This window comes from Pyrgilauda ruficollis, unplaced genomic scaffold, assembly GCF_017590135.1.
Source record: "Pyrgilauda ruficollis isolate IOZ18807 unplaced genomic scaffold, ASM1759013v1 scaffold258, whole genome shotgun sequence".
NCBI lineage: Eukaryota > Metazoa > Chordata > Aves > Passeriformes > Passeridae > Pyrgilauda > Pyrgilauda ruficollis.
The window spans coordinates 255,151-270,873 of record NW_024523911.1 but is presented as its reverse complement, the minus strand read 5'-3'; the positions used below and the strand labels follow the sequence as shown (position 1 = coordinate 270,873).

Genomic DNA, 15,723 nt, shown 5'->3' with positions numbered 1-15,723 from the left:
CAGACCCCCTTCCAGTGCCCCCAAACCTGTTCCAGCCCCCAGTGCCCCCAGACCCTCCTCCAGTGTCCCCAGACCCTCCTCCAGCACCCCCAGACCCTGTCCCAGACCCCAGTGCCCCCAGACTCTGTCCCAGCCCCCAGACCCTCCTCCAGTGCCCCCAGACCCCATTCTAGTGCCTCCCAGACCCTGTCCCAGCCCCCAGACCCCGTTCCAGTGTCCCCAGACCTTGTTCCAGCCCTCCTTCATCCCTGAGCCCCCAGACCCTCCTCTAGCTCATTCATGGCTGAGCCCACCCCAATGCCCCCAGACCCTCCTCCAGTGCCCCCAGACCCTGTTCCAGTGCCCCCAGACCCTCCTCCAGCCCTCCTTCCTCACTGAGCCCACCCCCAATTCCCCCTGGGCGTGGTTGCCCCCATCCCCACCAGCAGACAAACAGAAAATGCCCCTTTGGCATCTCCCAGCTCCCGTGGGTGCCCCATGGAGGCGTTTTGGGGCTCCCCCAAGCGCTTGGCACCACCAGTGCTGGGCCAGACCCACGGCTGCTCTTTTGGGGAGCCCTGTGGGGGGCACGGGCGGGGCACAGGGAGGTGACAGCCCCCTGCCACGCCAGGCATGGAGTCCGCCGGGATCCACGAGACCACCTACAACTCCATCATGAAGTGCGACATCGACATCCGCAAGGACCTGTACGCCAACAACGTCCTGTCCGGGGGCACCACCATGTACCCGGGCATCGCCGACCGCATGCAGAAGGAGATCACCGCCCTGGCCCCCAGCACCATGAAGATCAAGGTGGGCCCTGGCTGGCCAAAGCAGCCCGCCAGCACCCCAGCTCCCCTCCCGCCGCGGGGTTTTGGGGTGATCCTACAGGCCGCTGTCCCCGCAGATCATCGCCCCGCCGGAGCGCAAGTACTCGGTGTGGATCGGCGGCTCCATCCTGGCGTCCCTCTCCACCTTCCAGCAGATGTGGATCAGCAAACCCGAGTACGACGAGGCCGGACCCTCCATCGTCCACCGAAAATGCTTCTAAGCCCCCTCCCCGCCCCGCGGGGGCTCCCCGTGCCCAGGCTGGGGTGCCCCGCTCCTCCCCTGGCCCCGCTGCTCCTCCCCACCGCCCACCGTGCATTAAAAAGCCTTTTCTCCAGCTCGGAGCCTTCCTGGAGGGCTGGGGGGGATGGGGGAAGGAGCTCTGACCTCACCTTGGTGGCGTGTCCTGCTGGTGGCCTTGATGTCCCCAACCCCATGGGAATGCCCTTGGCCCCGTATCAGTGCCCCCAACCCTGAGATGATGCCCCCAACCCCATGTTGGTGACCTCAACCCTGAGATTATGCCCCCAACCCCATGTTGGTGCCCCCAACCCCATGTTGGTGACCCCTAACCCTTCATGATGCCCTTGACCCCATGTTGGTGACCCCTAACCCTTGATGATGCCCCTGACCCCATGTTGGTGACCCCCAACACTTGATGATGCCCCCAACCCGATGTTGGTGACCCCAATGTGGTGTTGGTGGCCCTGACCCTTGGCTGATGCCCCCAGCCCTCGATACCCTCAGCCTCCCCACAGTGTCCCCAACCCCACATCGATGTCACCCTCAGGGGATGTCCCCAACCCCATTTCAATGCCCCCCACCCTGACTGGGGACCTCAACAACATGTCCATGCCCTTGACCCCACACCCTTGACCCCAAACCCTGTTGGTGACCTCAGTTTTGTATTGGTGACCTCAATTTTGTATTGGTGACCCCAATGTGGTTTTGGTGACCCCAACCCCATGTTGATGTCCTTAGCCCCATGCTGGGGACCCCAGTTTTGTATTGGTGACCCCTATGTGGTTTTGGGGACCCCAACCCCATGTTGGAGACCCCAATTTCGTATCGGTGACCCCAATGTTGTTCTGGTGACCCCAATGTGGTTTTGGTGACCCCAACCCCATGTTGATGTCCTTAGCCCCATGCTGGGGACCCCAGTTTTGTATTGGTGACCCCTATGTGGTTTTGGGGACCCCAACCCCATGTTGGAGACCCCAATTTCGTATCGGTGACCCCAATGTTGTTCTGGTGACCCCAATGTGGTTTTGGTGACCCCAACCCCATGTTGATGTCCTTAGCCCCATGCTGGGGACCCCAGTTTTGTATTGGTGACCCCTATGTGGTTTTGGGGACCCCAACCCCATGTTGGAGACCCCAATTTCGTATCGGTGACCCCAATGTTGTTCTGGTGACCCCAATGTGGTTTTGGTGACCCCAACCCCATGTTGATGTCCTTAGCCCCATGCTGGGGACCCCAGTTTTGTATTGGTGACCCCTATGTGGTTTTGGGGACCCCAACCCCATGTTGGAGACCCCAATTTCGTATCGGTGACCCCAATGTTGTTCTGGTGACCCCAATGTGGTTTTGGTGACCCCAACCCCATGTTGATGTCCTTAGCCCCATGCTGGGGACCCCAGTTTTGTATTGGTGACCCCTATGTGGTTTTGGGGACCCCAACCCCATGTTGGAGACCCCAATTTCGTATCGGTGACCCCAATGTTGTTCTGGTGACCCCAATGTGGTTTTGGTGACCCCGGGCGAGGGGAGCGGGGGCGGCGCGGGCTGCGAGTTAATGGCTGTAATTATCTTAATTACCGCTGCTGGGGGGCGCCCCAAAACCCCCGAGCTGCTGGGAGCTGGGAGAGGGACACAAAGGCTGTCCCCGGGTTAGGGGCACCCGGGTCACCCCAAATTCTTGGGGGTCGGGTTGGAGTCACCCGGGTCACCCCACATTCCCAGGAGCCAGGAACGGGCACCCCCGGATTTATCCCACAGTGGGGAAACGCCAGGTTCACCCCGATATTTCCGAGATTTGGGGTGGGGGGACCCCCAGATTCAGCCCGTGTCCCGGGGGGGATACTCAGGCTCACCCCGGGATTTGGGGCAGGGGGACACCCCGGCTCACCCCATGTTACTGGGATTTTCTGGGGGGACACCCCACATTCCCAGAGTCCAGAGCTGGGGGACACCCCGGCTCACCCCACATCCCTTAGGGCCAGAGCTGGGGGACACCCAGGATCACCCCACATCCCTTAGGGCCAGGGTTGGGGACACCCCGGCTCACCCCACATCCCTTAGGGCCAGAGTTGGGGACACCCCGGCTCACCCCACATCCCTTAGGGCCAGGGTTGGGGACACCCAGGATCACCCCACATCCCTTAGGGCCAGGGTTGGGGACACCCCGGCTCACCCCGCATGTCCAGGAGCTGGGATGGGGGCACAGCAGGCTGACCCCATATCCCCGAGAGCTGGGACAGGGGGGACCCCGGGCTCACCCCACACCCCCGGGGACCCCGGGCTCACCCCACACCCCCAGGCTGACGCTGCTCTCCCTCCCCTCCCGCAGCCGTGGGGAAATCGACCTTCCTGAAGCTGCTGGCTGCCACCTTCCCGCGGTGGCACCTGGTGACAGAGCCGGTGGCGCAGTGGCGCAAGGTGCAGCCGGCCGCTGGCACTGCCCAGGTAACGCCACCCCCAACCCTAAATGTCCCTGCAGGTGTCCCAGGGCTGTGCCAGCCTGCTGCCAGCCCTGACCCCAAATCCACAGGTGCTGGGGGCTGTGCCAACCTGCTGCCACCCCAAATGTCCCATAGGTGTCAGGGGCTGTGCCAACCTGCTGCCACCCCAAATGTCCCTGCAGGTGTCCCAGGCTGTGCCAACCTGCTGCCACCCCAAATGTCCCCATAGGTGTCAGGAGGCTGTGCCAACCTGCTGCCACCCCAAATGTCCCCATAGGTGTCAGGAGGCTGTGCCAACCTGCTGCCACCCCAAATGTCCCCATAGGTGTCAGGAGGCTGTGCCAACCTGCTGCCACCCCAAATGTCCCCATAGGTGTCAGGAGGCTGTGCCAACCTGCTGCCACCCCAAATGTCCCCATAGGTGTCAGGGGACTGTGCCAACCTGCTGCCACCCCAAATGTCCCCGCAGGAGCCCCAGGGCTGTGCCAACCTGCTGCCACTGATGTCCCAGGAGCCTGCCCGCTGGTCCTACACCTTCCAGACCCTGTCGTGCCTGAGCCGCCTCAAGGCCGCGCTGGAGCCCCCCGAGGAGGGCGGGGGCACCCCCGGGACCCCCCCGGCCGTGCGGGTCTTTGAGCGCTCGGTGTTCAGTGACAGGTACCCCAAAAAGGGGCACGGGCTGGGGGTGGGCGCCCAGGGTGGGCAGAGTGTCCCCACAGGGGTGCTGAGTGGCAGCAATGGCATTTGGGGGTGTTTGGGGGGTGGCCCTTGAAGGCTTTTGGGGGATGCCCGTCTCGGTGGGCACCACGTGTGCCCCACATTGGGGTTTTTTACCTTAACTGAACCTTAGGTTGAACCTTGGTCTTGTCTTCGTGCCATTTTGTAGATGAAACATGTATTTTTGATGTATTTTATTTTTATATGTTTTACATTTTTATATATATTTTTAAATGTATATATATTATATATATAAAATATATGTATATGATATATATTTTATATATTTTAATATATATAAATTATATAATATATATAATATATGTATATAATATATATTATATATATTACATATAATATATATAATATAAATTATATTATATAGATTATATTATATATTTTTAGATATGTTTTCTCTATATTATATATATATTTTTTTAAATGTTTTAATATATATTTTATATATTTTTGTATTTTAAATTTATTTGCTATTTTTAATATATATTTTACGTACGCCAAGGAGAAGCAGCTGCAGCTCCTTGTTTTTATATATTTTTCTATATTTTTATATATAATATATATTTTTATATTTATATATATAATATATAATATATTTTTATGTATGATATATTTTTATATTTTTATTTATATTCTATATATATTTCATGTATATTTTATATATTTTTAATGGTTTTAAAAAATGTTTTATTTATATATATATATAAAATATATATATATATAGTAATTTTATATATAGTATATTTTTAATATACATTTTGTATACACCAAGGAGTAGCACCTGCATCTCCTCACGAGTACAAAAAAACCCCAAAAAACCCCAAAAAAACCCCAAAAAAACCCAAAAAACCCCAAATCTGTGCAAATCTGGAGCTGCCTGTGCCCAGGTACGTCTTTGCCCAGAGCCTGTTCGAGGCCGGGCACCTGCAGCCGCTGGAGTGGGCGATCTACCAGGACTGGCACCAGTTCCTGCTGCGGCACCTGGGGCCCCGCGCCGCCCCCCACGCCTTCCTGTACCTGCGCGCCAGCCCCCAGGTGGGCACGGGGCACGGGGGGCACCGGGGCTCCGCTCCGGGGGTCCTCACCTGGGGTTGGTCACTTGGGGTTGCTCACCTGGGGTTGGTCACCTGGGGTTGCTCACCTGGGGTTGGTCACTTGGGGTTCCACACCTGGGGTTGCACACCTGGGATTGCACACCTGGGGTTGCTCACCTGGAGTTGCACATCTGGCGTTGCACATCTGGGGTTGCACACCTGGGGTTGCACATCTGGAGTTGCTCACCTGGGATTGCTCACCTGGGGTTCCACACCGGGGGTTGCACACCTGGGGTTGCACACCTGCAGTTCCACACCTGGGATTGGTCACTTGGGATTGCACACCTGGGGTTCCACACCTGGGGTTCCACACCTGGAATTGCTCACCTCGAGTTCCACACCTGGAGTTCCACACCTGGAATTGCTCACCTGGAATTGCTCACCTGGGATTGCTCACCTGGGGCTCCACACCCAGGGTTGCACACCTGCAGTTCCACACCTTTGAACCCCTCCCAGGAGGGCGGGATCCAGCTGGGCTGCCTGCAGCAGCTGCACGGCCAGCGCGAGCTCTGGCTGGTGGCCAGGGCCACCGAATGAGTCCCCAGCTTTGGGGTGCCCTGGGTTTTGGGGTTATTTGGGGTGTTCTTGGGGTGTTTTTGGGTTAAGGCCCCTCTGTCCCTCTGCAGGATCCATTTTCCAGCAGCACGGAGCGCGCCCGTCCTGGTGCTGGACGTGGAGCAGGACTTCGAGCACGACGTGGCCAGGCAGGGCCTGCTCATGGCACAGGTGGGTGCCACGGGTGGGCTGGGTGGCACAGCCCCCGTGCCATCCTGGTGCCACCCCATCCATTCCTGCACTGTCCCAGTACCAGTTCCACCCCAGTTCCACCCCAGTTCCATCCCAGTCCATCCCTGCACTGTCCCAGTGCCACCCTGGTGCCACCCCTGCCCCAGCCCGGTGCCACCCTTCAGCCAGGCTGTCCTTGCAGGTGGAGGCCTTTGTGACATCCCTGAGTGCCCACCCCGTGCCAGCCCATCCCGAGCCCCTGGGCTCCGAGCAAGGGGCAGCATCTGCCTGAAGACCCCGAGGACAAGGGACACGGTCCTGAGGACAGGGGACATGACCCTGAGGACAAGGGACACAGTCCCAAAGACAGGGGACACAGACCTGAGAAGGGCCACAGTCCCAAGGACAGGGGACACGGTCCCAAGGACCAGGGACACGATCCAGAGGACAAAGGACACAATCCCCAGGACCAGGGACACAATTCCAAGGAGAAGGGACACGATCCCGAGGACAGGGGACACGTCCTGGTCCCCACTGTCCCCCAGCCCCTCTGTCCTGGCCGGGGCTGGATCCTCAGAGCCGTGTGGGGTTTTGGGCTCAGGGGGTCCCCAGGTCCTTGCTGTGACCCCTGCCCGTCTTTGGGGTGGATTTGCTGCTGGAATTCCCGAGGAAAATCCCGGTGTTTGACCCAACCCCCATCATTTGTTAATTTATATTTCATTTTTTCCCCTTAAATTAAGATCAGATCGCTGAGGAGCTGCTCTGTGTCTCGGGGTGGGAGGGTCGGGGTGGCCCTGGGGGGACACGGGGGGACGTTGTGCCCCCAGTTTTGGGGTGTTTTGACGGGCCCCCCATGGGTTTGGGGGAAAACCACGAGGATTTGGGTCCTAAAAGGGGGATGGGGGATGCTGCTCGGCCTGGTGTGAGACCCTACAAAAACACACCGTTCCCCCCGGGGCTCTCCCCCTCCCGGTTCCCCCCGTTCCCCCCGGGGCTCTCCCCCTCCCGGTTCCCCCCGTTCCCCCCGGGGCTCTCCCCCTCCCCATTATCCCCGTTCCCCCCGGGGCTCTCCCCCTCCCGGTTCCCCCCGTTCCCCCCGGGGCTCTCCCCCTCCCGGTTCCCCCCGTTCCCCCCGGGGCTCTCCCCCTCCCCATTATCCCCGTTCCCCCCGGGGCTTTCCCCCTCCCGGTTCCCCCCGTTCCCCCCGGGGCTCTCCCCCTCCCGGTTCCCCCCGTTACCCCCGCGCGGGCCCGGAGCCCCCCGTGCTCCCGGCGGGTCCCCCCGAGCGGGCGCTGCAGAACAAAGGAAGCAGCAGAGCGGCGGCGGCGGCGGCGGCAGCAACGTGCGGCGGCTCCGCGGGTCCCCCCGGGGTCCCGGCGACACCCCCAGCCCCTCGGGGTCCCCGCCACCCCCCGCCGCCAGCAGCGCGCTCAGCCCCGGCCGACCCCCTTGGGAAATAGGGGAGCGAACCCCCTGGTTTGGTTTTTTTGCCGGTAAATGTAATTTTTTTTTTTTTTTTCCTGTGGAAATTCGGGGATTTGGGGGAGGTGGAAAGTTGCCGGCTGAAGTTGGGAAGTTGTGCGGAGCCGCGCGGGGTTGAGGGTGCGGGGGGTGGGGGGGGAAGGAGGAAAAAGGAAAAAAAAAAAAATCGGAAAAGAGAGAAAAGGAAAATGGGGTTGGAAGAAAGAAGGGGTGGGATTAAAAGCGGCAGCACCCCGGTTTTGGGGGGGGTTATGGGGCGGGAGGGGTGGGGAGACAGCGGGGCCCCCCCCCCCCCCCGGGCTGGAAATTAAAACTCGGGGTGACTCGGGCTCTGTCCCCCAGAAGTCGGCGGTGTCCCCGGGCCGGGGGACGCGGTGACCCCGCCATGTCCCTGTCGCCGGGCTGGGGGCTCCGCCAGCCCGGGCCAGCCGCCCCCCCGGCCGGGGGAAGCCCCGAAATCTGACTCTGCCCCCCCCGGGATGGAGATGGAGAGGCTCCGCAGGGAGGTGAGCGACCCCCGGCTCCCCCAAACCCCCCTCTCGTCCCCGCTTTTTGGGGTGATTTGTGACCCCTTTGTCACCGTCGCTCGGAGGGGGCTGGTGGGGGCGCGCAGGGAAAGCCCCCCCTTGGTGGTGTTGGTGGCTGGGGTTTTTTTTTAAGGGTATTTCCGTGGGAAATGGGACTTTCTGCTGCCTTAAAGGCCACTTGGAAGCCTTAAACCCACCCCCCAAAAAAAAAAATAATAATTTCAGCTCGTCCCTGGGGCATCCCCAAAGCAGCGCCGCGGGACGGGCGGAACAAAACCCAACTTTGAACCCAATTCCTGGGGATTTCTGTCAAAACGCTGCACGGCTGCCCCCCAAAAAGGAGGGGGTGCCAAGGAAGGGGGAGGCAGAGCCGTGCCCGGAGCTAAACAAGTTGCGGCGTTTTTTCTTCGCCCAAAAAAAAAAAGAAAAAAGAAAATAAAAATTCCAGCGCCTTCCTCCCCTCGGCGCTTCTGGTCTGACCGGCCGGGGTGCTTGGAACCGGGATTTCACATTTGGTGCCCACGCAAAAAAAGAAAAAAAAAAGGGGGGGAGCTGCTCCGGCTGGGGGGTCTCCAGCGTGGGAGGGAGAAACATCTGCTTGGCGTTGATTTCGCTGCTTTTCCCCCTTTAAAAACCCCAAAATTCCGTGTTGCTTTGCACTTTTTTTGGGGTTTTTTTTCTGGGTGCTTTTGGTCGTCCCCCGCCAAAAAAAGCTTTTGCTTTTTTTGGTGCTTTTTGAGCGCTTTTGGTTCCCCCCAAAAAAAAGCTTTTCCTTTTTTTTGGCGCTTTTCTGCCGCCTCCAGGGGGATTTTCCCTGTGGGAGGCTGGCATGGGGTGGCACGGACCTTGGCACGGGTGGCTCGCCGAGGCAAGGCGAGGACTTTGCCCTTGGTGAAAACTCAAAACCCGGCGTTTATCCGCGGCGCTTTCCCAAGCAGGATCTAGGGGAAAAATAGGAATTTTTGGGATGCTCCCGGGGTGCCGGCGGCCCGGGCCGGGCGTGCCGCGGTTCCCACGGCCCGGAGTCTCTCCCGGCCCCTTCCCAGCACCAGTTCCACCAGTCGCACCAGTTCCTCCGGCTCGGGAGGCCCGGCTGCAGCTCCTGCTGTCCCCCCGGGGCTCAGTTCCAGCTTTTTTCCCCCGTCCGCGAGGGTCTGCGGCGGGAGGAAGAGGAGGAGGAAGGTGGCGGAGGTCGAGGCTGAGCTCTCAGACCCTCTCCTGCCCTGCCGGGGTGTCTTTCGCGCTCATTTGCATAACTAATCAGCGTCTTGGCAAGCCGCTCGTTAGCGCGGACCGCCCCAGCCGAGGGAAGGATGCTCCGACCCGACCCCTTCAGCTTTGGGGACAAATCCTAAATAAAGCCCACAGAAATCCCCATTCCCAGTAGGAACAGGCACACCATGGCCCCAAACCACTGGGGGTGGAATGGGGGCAGCTCGAGAGCATTCCCGACCTTGGGAATTCCTGTTCATCCCCCACACGAGATCCCCTAAATGAGTTTTTGGGAATAAACCCCACAGAAAGTCCCATTCCCAGCAGGAACGGGCACACCACGGCCCCAGAACCACCGGGGATGGGATGGGGGCAGCTCGAGAGCATTCCGGGTGTTGGGAATACCGTTCATCCCCTACACGAGATCCCTTAAATGAGTTTTTGGGAATAAAGCCCACAGAAAGCCCCACTCCCAGTAGGAACGGGCACACCAGGGCCCCAAACCACCGGGGGTGGGATGGGGGCAGCTCGAGAGCATTCCGGGTGTTGGGAATACCGTTCATCCCCCACATGAGATCCCCTAAATGAGTCTGGGGACAAATCCTAAATAAACCCCACAGAAATCCCCACTCCCAGCAGGAATCAACCCTAGACTTGGGTTAATCCAAGCCTGGTCTCGGGTTTATCCAAGCCTGGACTTGGGTTAATCCAGCCCTTGACTCAGGTTTATCCAAACCTGGACTGAGGTTTATCCAGCCCTGGACTCGGGTTTATCCAAGCCTGGATTTGGGTTTATCCAAGCCTGGTCTCGGGTTTATCCAAACCTGGACTGAGGTTTATCCAGCCCTGGACTCGGGTTTATCCAAGCCTGGATTTGGGTTTATCCAAGCCTGGATTCAGGTTTATCCAAGCCTAGACTCAGGTTTATCCAAGCCTGGACTCCGGTTTATCCAGCCCTGGACTCAGGTTTATCCAAACCAAATGACCAATGTTCCCCAATTAACATACCCAAATTGATGGACAATTAACGATGTTCTCGGGGGTTTAATGGCAGGAGAGTATTTGAGGGGGGGGGATAAAGAGCTTTTTGGGGGCTCCCCGGCTGCTTTTGGGGTTTTTGGCTGCTCCCCCCCCCCCGTCGCAGTTTCCTGGGGGACAGTGACACAAAGAGCGGGGTTTGGGGGTCCTGTGACCCCATTTTGGGGTTGTGGGGTCGCATGTCTGTGTCCCTGTCCGTGTCCCCCTTGTGTGCCACCTGCACCTCCCTCATGTCCCCACATCCCCCCGTGTCCCCCTCATGTCCCCTCTCATGTCCCCCTCATGTTCCCCTGGTGTCCCCACATCCCCTTTGTGCCCCCCGCCGTGTCCCCTTCATGTCCCCCCTGTGTCCCCTCTCATGTCTCCTCATGTCCCCTGCCGTGTCCCCCTCATGTCACCTCTCATGTCCCCCTCATGTCCCCCTCGTGTCCCCTCTCATGTCCCCCTCGTGTCCCCCTCATGTCCCTCTCATGTCCCCCCACCCCCCCATATCGTTAATTCCCCCGTGTGCTTTTTCGCCTTTATTAATCATTATTTCTATTAACCCATCCCGGCCGTCCCCCGAAATGTGCTGAGCTCAGAGGTGCGGCGGGGGGTGATGCGAACAAGGGCGATGAGGCTCCCCGCCGTGACGTCACCGTGACGTCACCCGGGCCGGTGGCAGCTGTCATCCCTCGCCGTGACGAAGTCCCGGGGTCCGGCGCGGGCACCCCCCCGCTTTCCGTCACGGCAGGACGGAGGTGGGCAGAAAAAACAGCTGCTCCTCCTCAGGGGGGGTCTCACTCACCCGCCCAGGCGGTGATTTTGGTTATCCCGGTGCGGAGAGCGGCGCGGTTTGGCACTTTCGGCATCCCGAGCGGCTGCTGGTGGCTCCAAGGGACGTCGCCGAGGTCAGGGGGGAGAGCGTTGCCAAAAATCGAAGTTGGGAGCCGGCGGCGAGCGGCTTTTTTGGCACCACGTGTTTTCGCAGGGGACGGGGATGCTGCTTCGCATCTCGCGGCCGGCGCGTGCGCCCGCCAACGCCGGAGCTGCCTCCGGATGCTGTGCAAAAAAAAAAAAACACAAAAAAAACCCCAAAAATCAGAAATCCCAGCTAGAGCCGGTGGCAGGTGCCGGGGCGGTGGGTTGTGCTGGGATGCGGTGAGCCCCGAGGTTGCATCATGCTGGGAAGGGCTGGGCAGAGTCCTCCAGGTTGTTATGGTGGCCCCATAAAGGAGCCCTGCTCTTGGCCTTTGGCACCTCGTTAGCTGGGACGAGGTTTGTTTTTCGGATTGCCCGACATGGACTCTTTCTGGAAGGTAATTAAGGGGGGAAGGTGGCTCTGGTGGGGTCCCCAGCATTCTGGCCTTTCCTTTGAGGGGCTTTGCTGGCCCAGCTGGGAGTGGGGATGGCAAAGTGGTGGCACGATGGCTCTGGGACACGTGGTTGTGCTTCGGGTCTGTGTCCCAAAAATCCCTTGCTGGGGTGTCCCTGGTGCTGGCACACTTGGGGTGAGCTGTCCCCATGGCACTGGGGTCCCCAGTCCTTGTCCCCGTGGCGCCAGGGTCCTTGGTCCTGGTTCTGCATGTGCTGCAGTCCCCAGTTATTGTCCCCATGGCATCAAGGTCCCCAGTCCCCTTCCTGCACATGCTGCAGTCCCCAGTTCTTGTCCTCCTGGCGTCCCTGGTGCCCTGTCTGCATGTGCTGGGGTGCCTGCTCCCTGTCTCCATGCCTTTGGGATATTCAGACTGCTCCCTGCATGTTCCAGTGTTCCCATCTCCATTCCCACACTGTCGGGGTCCCTGGTCCTCGCTGGGATCCCCGGTCCCCATCTGTGTGACATCGGCGTGCTCCGTGTGTGCCAGGGTGCCCTGTCCCCATGGCAGTGTGTGTCCCTGTCCCCACGGCCTTGGGGTTCCCTGTGGGAGTCTCCCAGTCCCTATTCCTGCTGCATCAGACTCCTTGGTTCCCTGCTTGTGCGTGCCAGTGTCCCCATCCCTATGGCAGTGGTGTCCCTTGTCCCCCACCTGTGCATGCTTGGCTCCCTGCTCCCTGTTCCTGCAGCTGGCATTCCTGATCCCTTCCTGCCTGTGCAGGGTCCCTTGTCCCCATTCCCATGTCATTGGGGTCCCTTCCTGCCTGTGCAGGGTCCCTTGTCCCCATTCCCGTTCCCCTGGGGTCCCTTCCTGCCTGTGCAGGGTCCCTTGTCCCCATTCCCATGTCATTGGGGTCCCTTCCTGGCTGTGCAGGGCCCCTTGTCCCCATTCCCTCCCCATTCCCATGTCATTGGGGTCCCTTCCTGCCTGTGCAGGGTCCCTTGTCCCCATTCCCGTTCCCCTGGGGTCCCTTCCTGCCTGTGCAGGGTCCCTTGTCCCCATTCCCATGTCATTGGGGTCCCTTCCTGGCTGTGCAGGGCCCCTTGTCCCCATTCCCGTTCCCCTGGGGTCTCTTCCTGGCTGTGCAGGGTCCCTTGTCCCCATTCCCGTTCCCCTGGGGTCCCTTCCTGCTGTGCTGGGCTCCCTTGTTCCTGTGACATTGGGGTCCCCATTCCCTGTCCCTGCCGTATCCCTCTCTCCACGTGTGCTCAGGGTGTCCCCTCAAGGGGATGTCCTGAAGGGGCCAGCGCCAAACCCAGTGTCCCTGTCCCCTCGCTGTCCCCACTGTGGACGAGGGAGGTGCCCCCAAATCCCTCCTGGGGACACCCCCTGCTCCCTCCCGTGCCAGCGCTTTAATCTCGGTGCTCTGAGCTCTGTGTAGAAGGGTGCCAGACCGTTTGTGAGGATGAAAGAGCTTTTTTTATTTATCCCCCGCTCCCTGGGCCGGCATCCAAGGGGAGATGAAATGAAACGGGAAGAGGCTGGAGGTGAAACAGCTGCGATGGGCCCCGTCCCCGCTCCACATCTGCCCGCCACACCACTGCCAGCCCTGCAAACCCAGCTCAGCCCCTCTGCTCCTCTGTCCCGGGGCCAAAATCCCCTTTTCTTGGGCTGGGATTTGCAGGGCTGTCGGAGGGAGCCGGGGACAATGCAGTGTGTTTGTTTGCTACAGCTAAAATGGCAGTTCTTAAGGGGAAAAAAAGAGAGCGAGAGCCAAGTGCTTCTGCACATCCAGTCGCCGCATCTTTTGATTAAATGAGATTTTGCTGTCGAAGGGGGGAGCTGGGGACCACGAGCTCCTGAGCCTGCAGTTCCCATCACAGCCAAACGAGGGGAAAAAAAATTCTGAACCACCCTGAGCCCTGAAAATGCTGTTAAAAAAAAAAATAAATTATTGGAGCAAGTTGTAAATGCTGCAGTTGTCAGCGTGGAGGCCGTGGGGTGGCCGGAGGGTTTGTCACCACAGGGCTGGTGGCACAGTCTGCTCTGCTTCTCAGGCTGGCTGGAAAGGGTGGAGAAGCATCCCAGGAGCTGGGATGGAGCAGGGAATGTGGGACAAGATGAGTGAGGGGCTCCAGAGGTGGGGCAGGATGAGTGAGGGGCTCCAAAGGAACCCACTGGTGTTGCAATTAAAACCTCTGCACTTAAGGCCGTTGCATTGAAGCCACTGCAGTTAAAGCTCAGGCGCCTAAACCCGCACCAATTAACGCCATTGCAATTAAAGGCCCGGCACTTAATTAACCCCATGGTTGCACCAGCCCTGGTGGCAGTGCCGGCTTCTCCCAGCTGTGCCAGGCGTCTCCATGAGCCTCCCTGGTTGGGATGGTTGGTGTTGGAGCACACTGGGAGCAGCCTGTCTGCCCTCTGGATTGCCCTCGGGATCACGTTGGGATCACCCTGGGAGCACGGCTGCCCTCTGGATCACACTGGGATCCCACTGGGATCGCACTGGGATCACGCCACCTGCCCTGTGGATCTCCCTGCTCCGCCCTGGATCACACTGGGATCCCACTGGGATCACCCTGGGATCACCCTGGGATCACCCTGGGATCCCACTGGGATCACACCTGCCCTTGGATCTCCCTGCTCCCCCCTGGATCCCACTGGGATCACGCCTGCCCTTGGATCTCCCTGCTCCCCCCTGGATCCCACTGGGATCACGCCTGCCCTTGGATCTCCCCGCCTCCCCGTGGCTGGCGCGGCCGGCCGAGCACGCTGCCTGCCCGCACATGGCTTTTTTTAGGTTTACAAACACCACGGCCCCGTGCACGCGCCGCTTCCCCCTCCTTCCTTCCCCGTGAGTCATCAGCCCCGGCACCGGCTTTCCCCCGTGCTGCTGCTGACCCCAGCAAGGTGCGGGAAAAAAGGCAAAACCAGATTTCATTTTGCTGTTCTTTCACCGCTTGGCGTTTTCCCCCCGTGGTGCTGCTGACCCCAGCGAGGGGGGAAAAGAAAAAAAAAAAAGGCAAAACCAGATTTCATTTTTCTGTTCTTTCACAGTTCCCGTTTCCTCTTTTGGCGAGCAAGATGGGGAGGATGAGGGTGGCTGTCATCCCGGCTCGTGGGTGGTCTGCGGTGAGGTGTTTTTGGAGAGGACCACGGCGTGGTTGGAGGGTGGGAAGGGTTGAACGTCACCGGCTTCCCCGGCGTCCTCACCCTTTGTTGGTCGTGTTTCTGTGGTGTCGGATTTGAGGCGATGCCGATCGCTGTGGTTTTGGGGATGACTGAGAAGAAGCTGGTGAGACCCCAGAATGTTGGCAGAGGTGTTGGCAAAAGACTCCTGGGGGCCCGGCAGTGGAGATGCCAAACCCCCGCGCTGAGCTCATCGGCTGAGGTGGCCCCGGTGACTCAGCAGAGCCCGCGCTGACTCAGCGGCCCCAGCCCCCGGCGAGGCACTGGGATAGCGGGAGAGCTTGAAATTTTTGGGTAGAAAAAGGGATTTCTTTGTACAGCGTGCTGCAGTTTGCTGATGCCGTGCTGCCAACACATTTTCCTGCCCGGGCACCTTCCTCCAGCTTTGGGAAAGGGGTTTCATCCGAAGGGGCAGCGTCTCCTGCCTGCCACGAGATGCTTTTCCCCACGGGGAGCGGGTCGTGGCGGCGAAACCAGCTGTGGGTTTGGCAGGGGAGGCGTTTTCCCTGCTGCCAGGTGGGGCAGGGCCCGGCTCCCACTCATCTCCCGGCTCCTGCCCGCCAGCCGTCGCGCCAACGACCTGCCCGTGCTTGCCAGGTGGGAGGGCGGCGGCACACGTGGTTCTCCTCCTCCTCCTCTTCCTCCTCCTCCTCTGCCGAAGGTCGGGCTGTGCGCGGTGTGAGGAGCCCCACGTCCCGGGGAGGGGGGGCACGGCAGCATCCCCCAGGTATGACAGGATGGGGGTGACCTGGAGGGGACCTGAGCACCCATGGGTGCAGGCTGGCACATCCCTGACTTGCACCTAGGGACCAGGAGGGTGCAGGGATTCGTCCTCTGTTCAAAGCCTTGGAAACTGGGGTGCAGTTTGGTCAGTGCGTGGCTGTTGAAAACCTTTCCTCCTCGCTCCTCCAAATCTGGCTTTTCCCCCTGATT

At 59.6% G+C, this 15,723-nt stretch overlaps 2 protein-coding genes across 3 annotated transcripts in view; both read left to right on the top strand.

The window, feature by feature from the left end:
• Positions 1–1,144, top strand: part of ACTG2 (actin gamma 2, smooth muscle) — a 7,365-nt gene extending 6,221 nt beyond the window's left edge. For both annotated transcript variants that reach the window (XM_041471173.1, XM_041471172.1), the window contains one exon: positions 887–1,144. In XM_041471173.1, coding sequence (XP_041327107.1) covers positions 887–1,030 — 144 coding nt within the window. In that variant the 3' untranslated portion in view covers positions 1,031–1,144. The remainder of the gene's footprint in view (positions 1–886) is intronic.
• Positions 1,145–1,468: 324 nt separating this feature from the next.
• Positions 1,469–6,797, top strand: DGUOK (deoxyguanosine kinase). Its single transcript, XM_041471195.1, has 7 exons — positions 1,469–1,484; positions 3,378–3,493; positions 3,959–4,146; positions 5,112–5,301; positions 5,778–5,851; positions 5,945–6,044; positions 6,247–6,797. Exons 1-7 carry the CDS (start codon positions 1,469–1,471, stop codon positions 6,334–6,336), a joined length of 774 nt encoding a protein of 257 aa, XP_041327129.1. The 3' UTR covers positions 6,337–6,797.
• Positions 6,798–15,723: the final 8,926 nt, after the last annotated feature.

Bases quoted from the DNA above. Each gene is read 5' to 3' on its own strand.
- DGUOK (XM_041471195.1), top strand. The intron at 4,147-5,111 runs GTACCCCAAAAA...GCCTGTGCCCAG, and splicing joins CGCTCGGTGTTCAGTGACAG to GTACGTCTTTGCCCAGAGCC. The intron at 5,852-5,944 runs ATGAGTCCCCAG...GTCCCTCTGCAG, and splicing joins CTGGTGGCCAGGGCCACCGA to GATCCATTTTCCAGCAGCAC.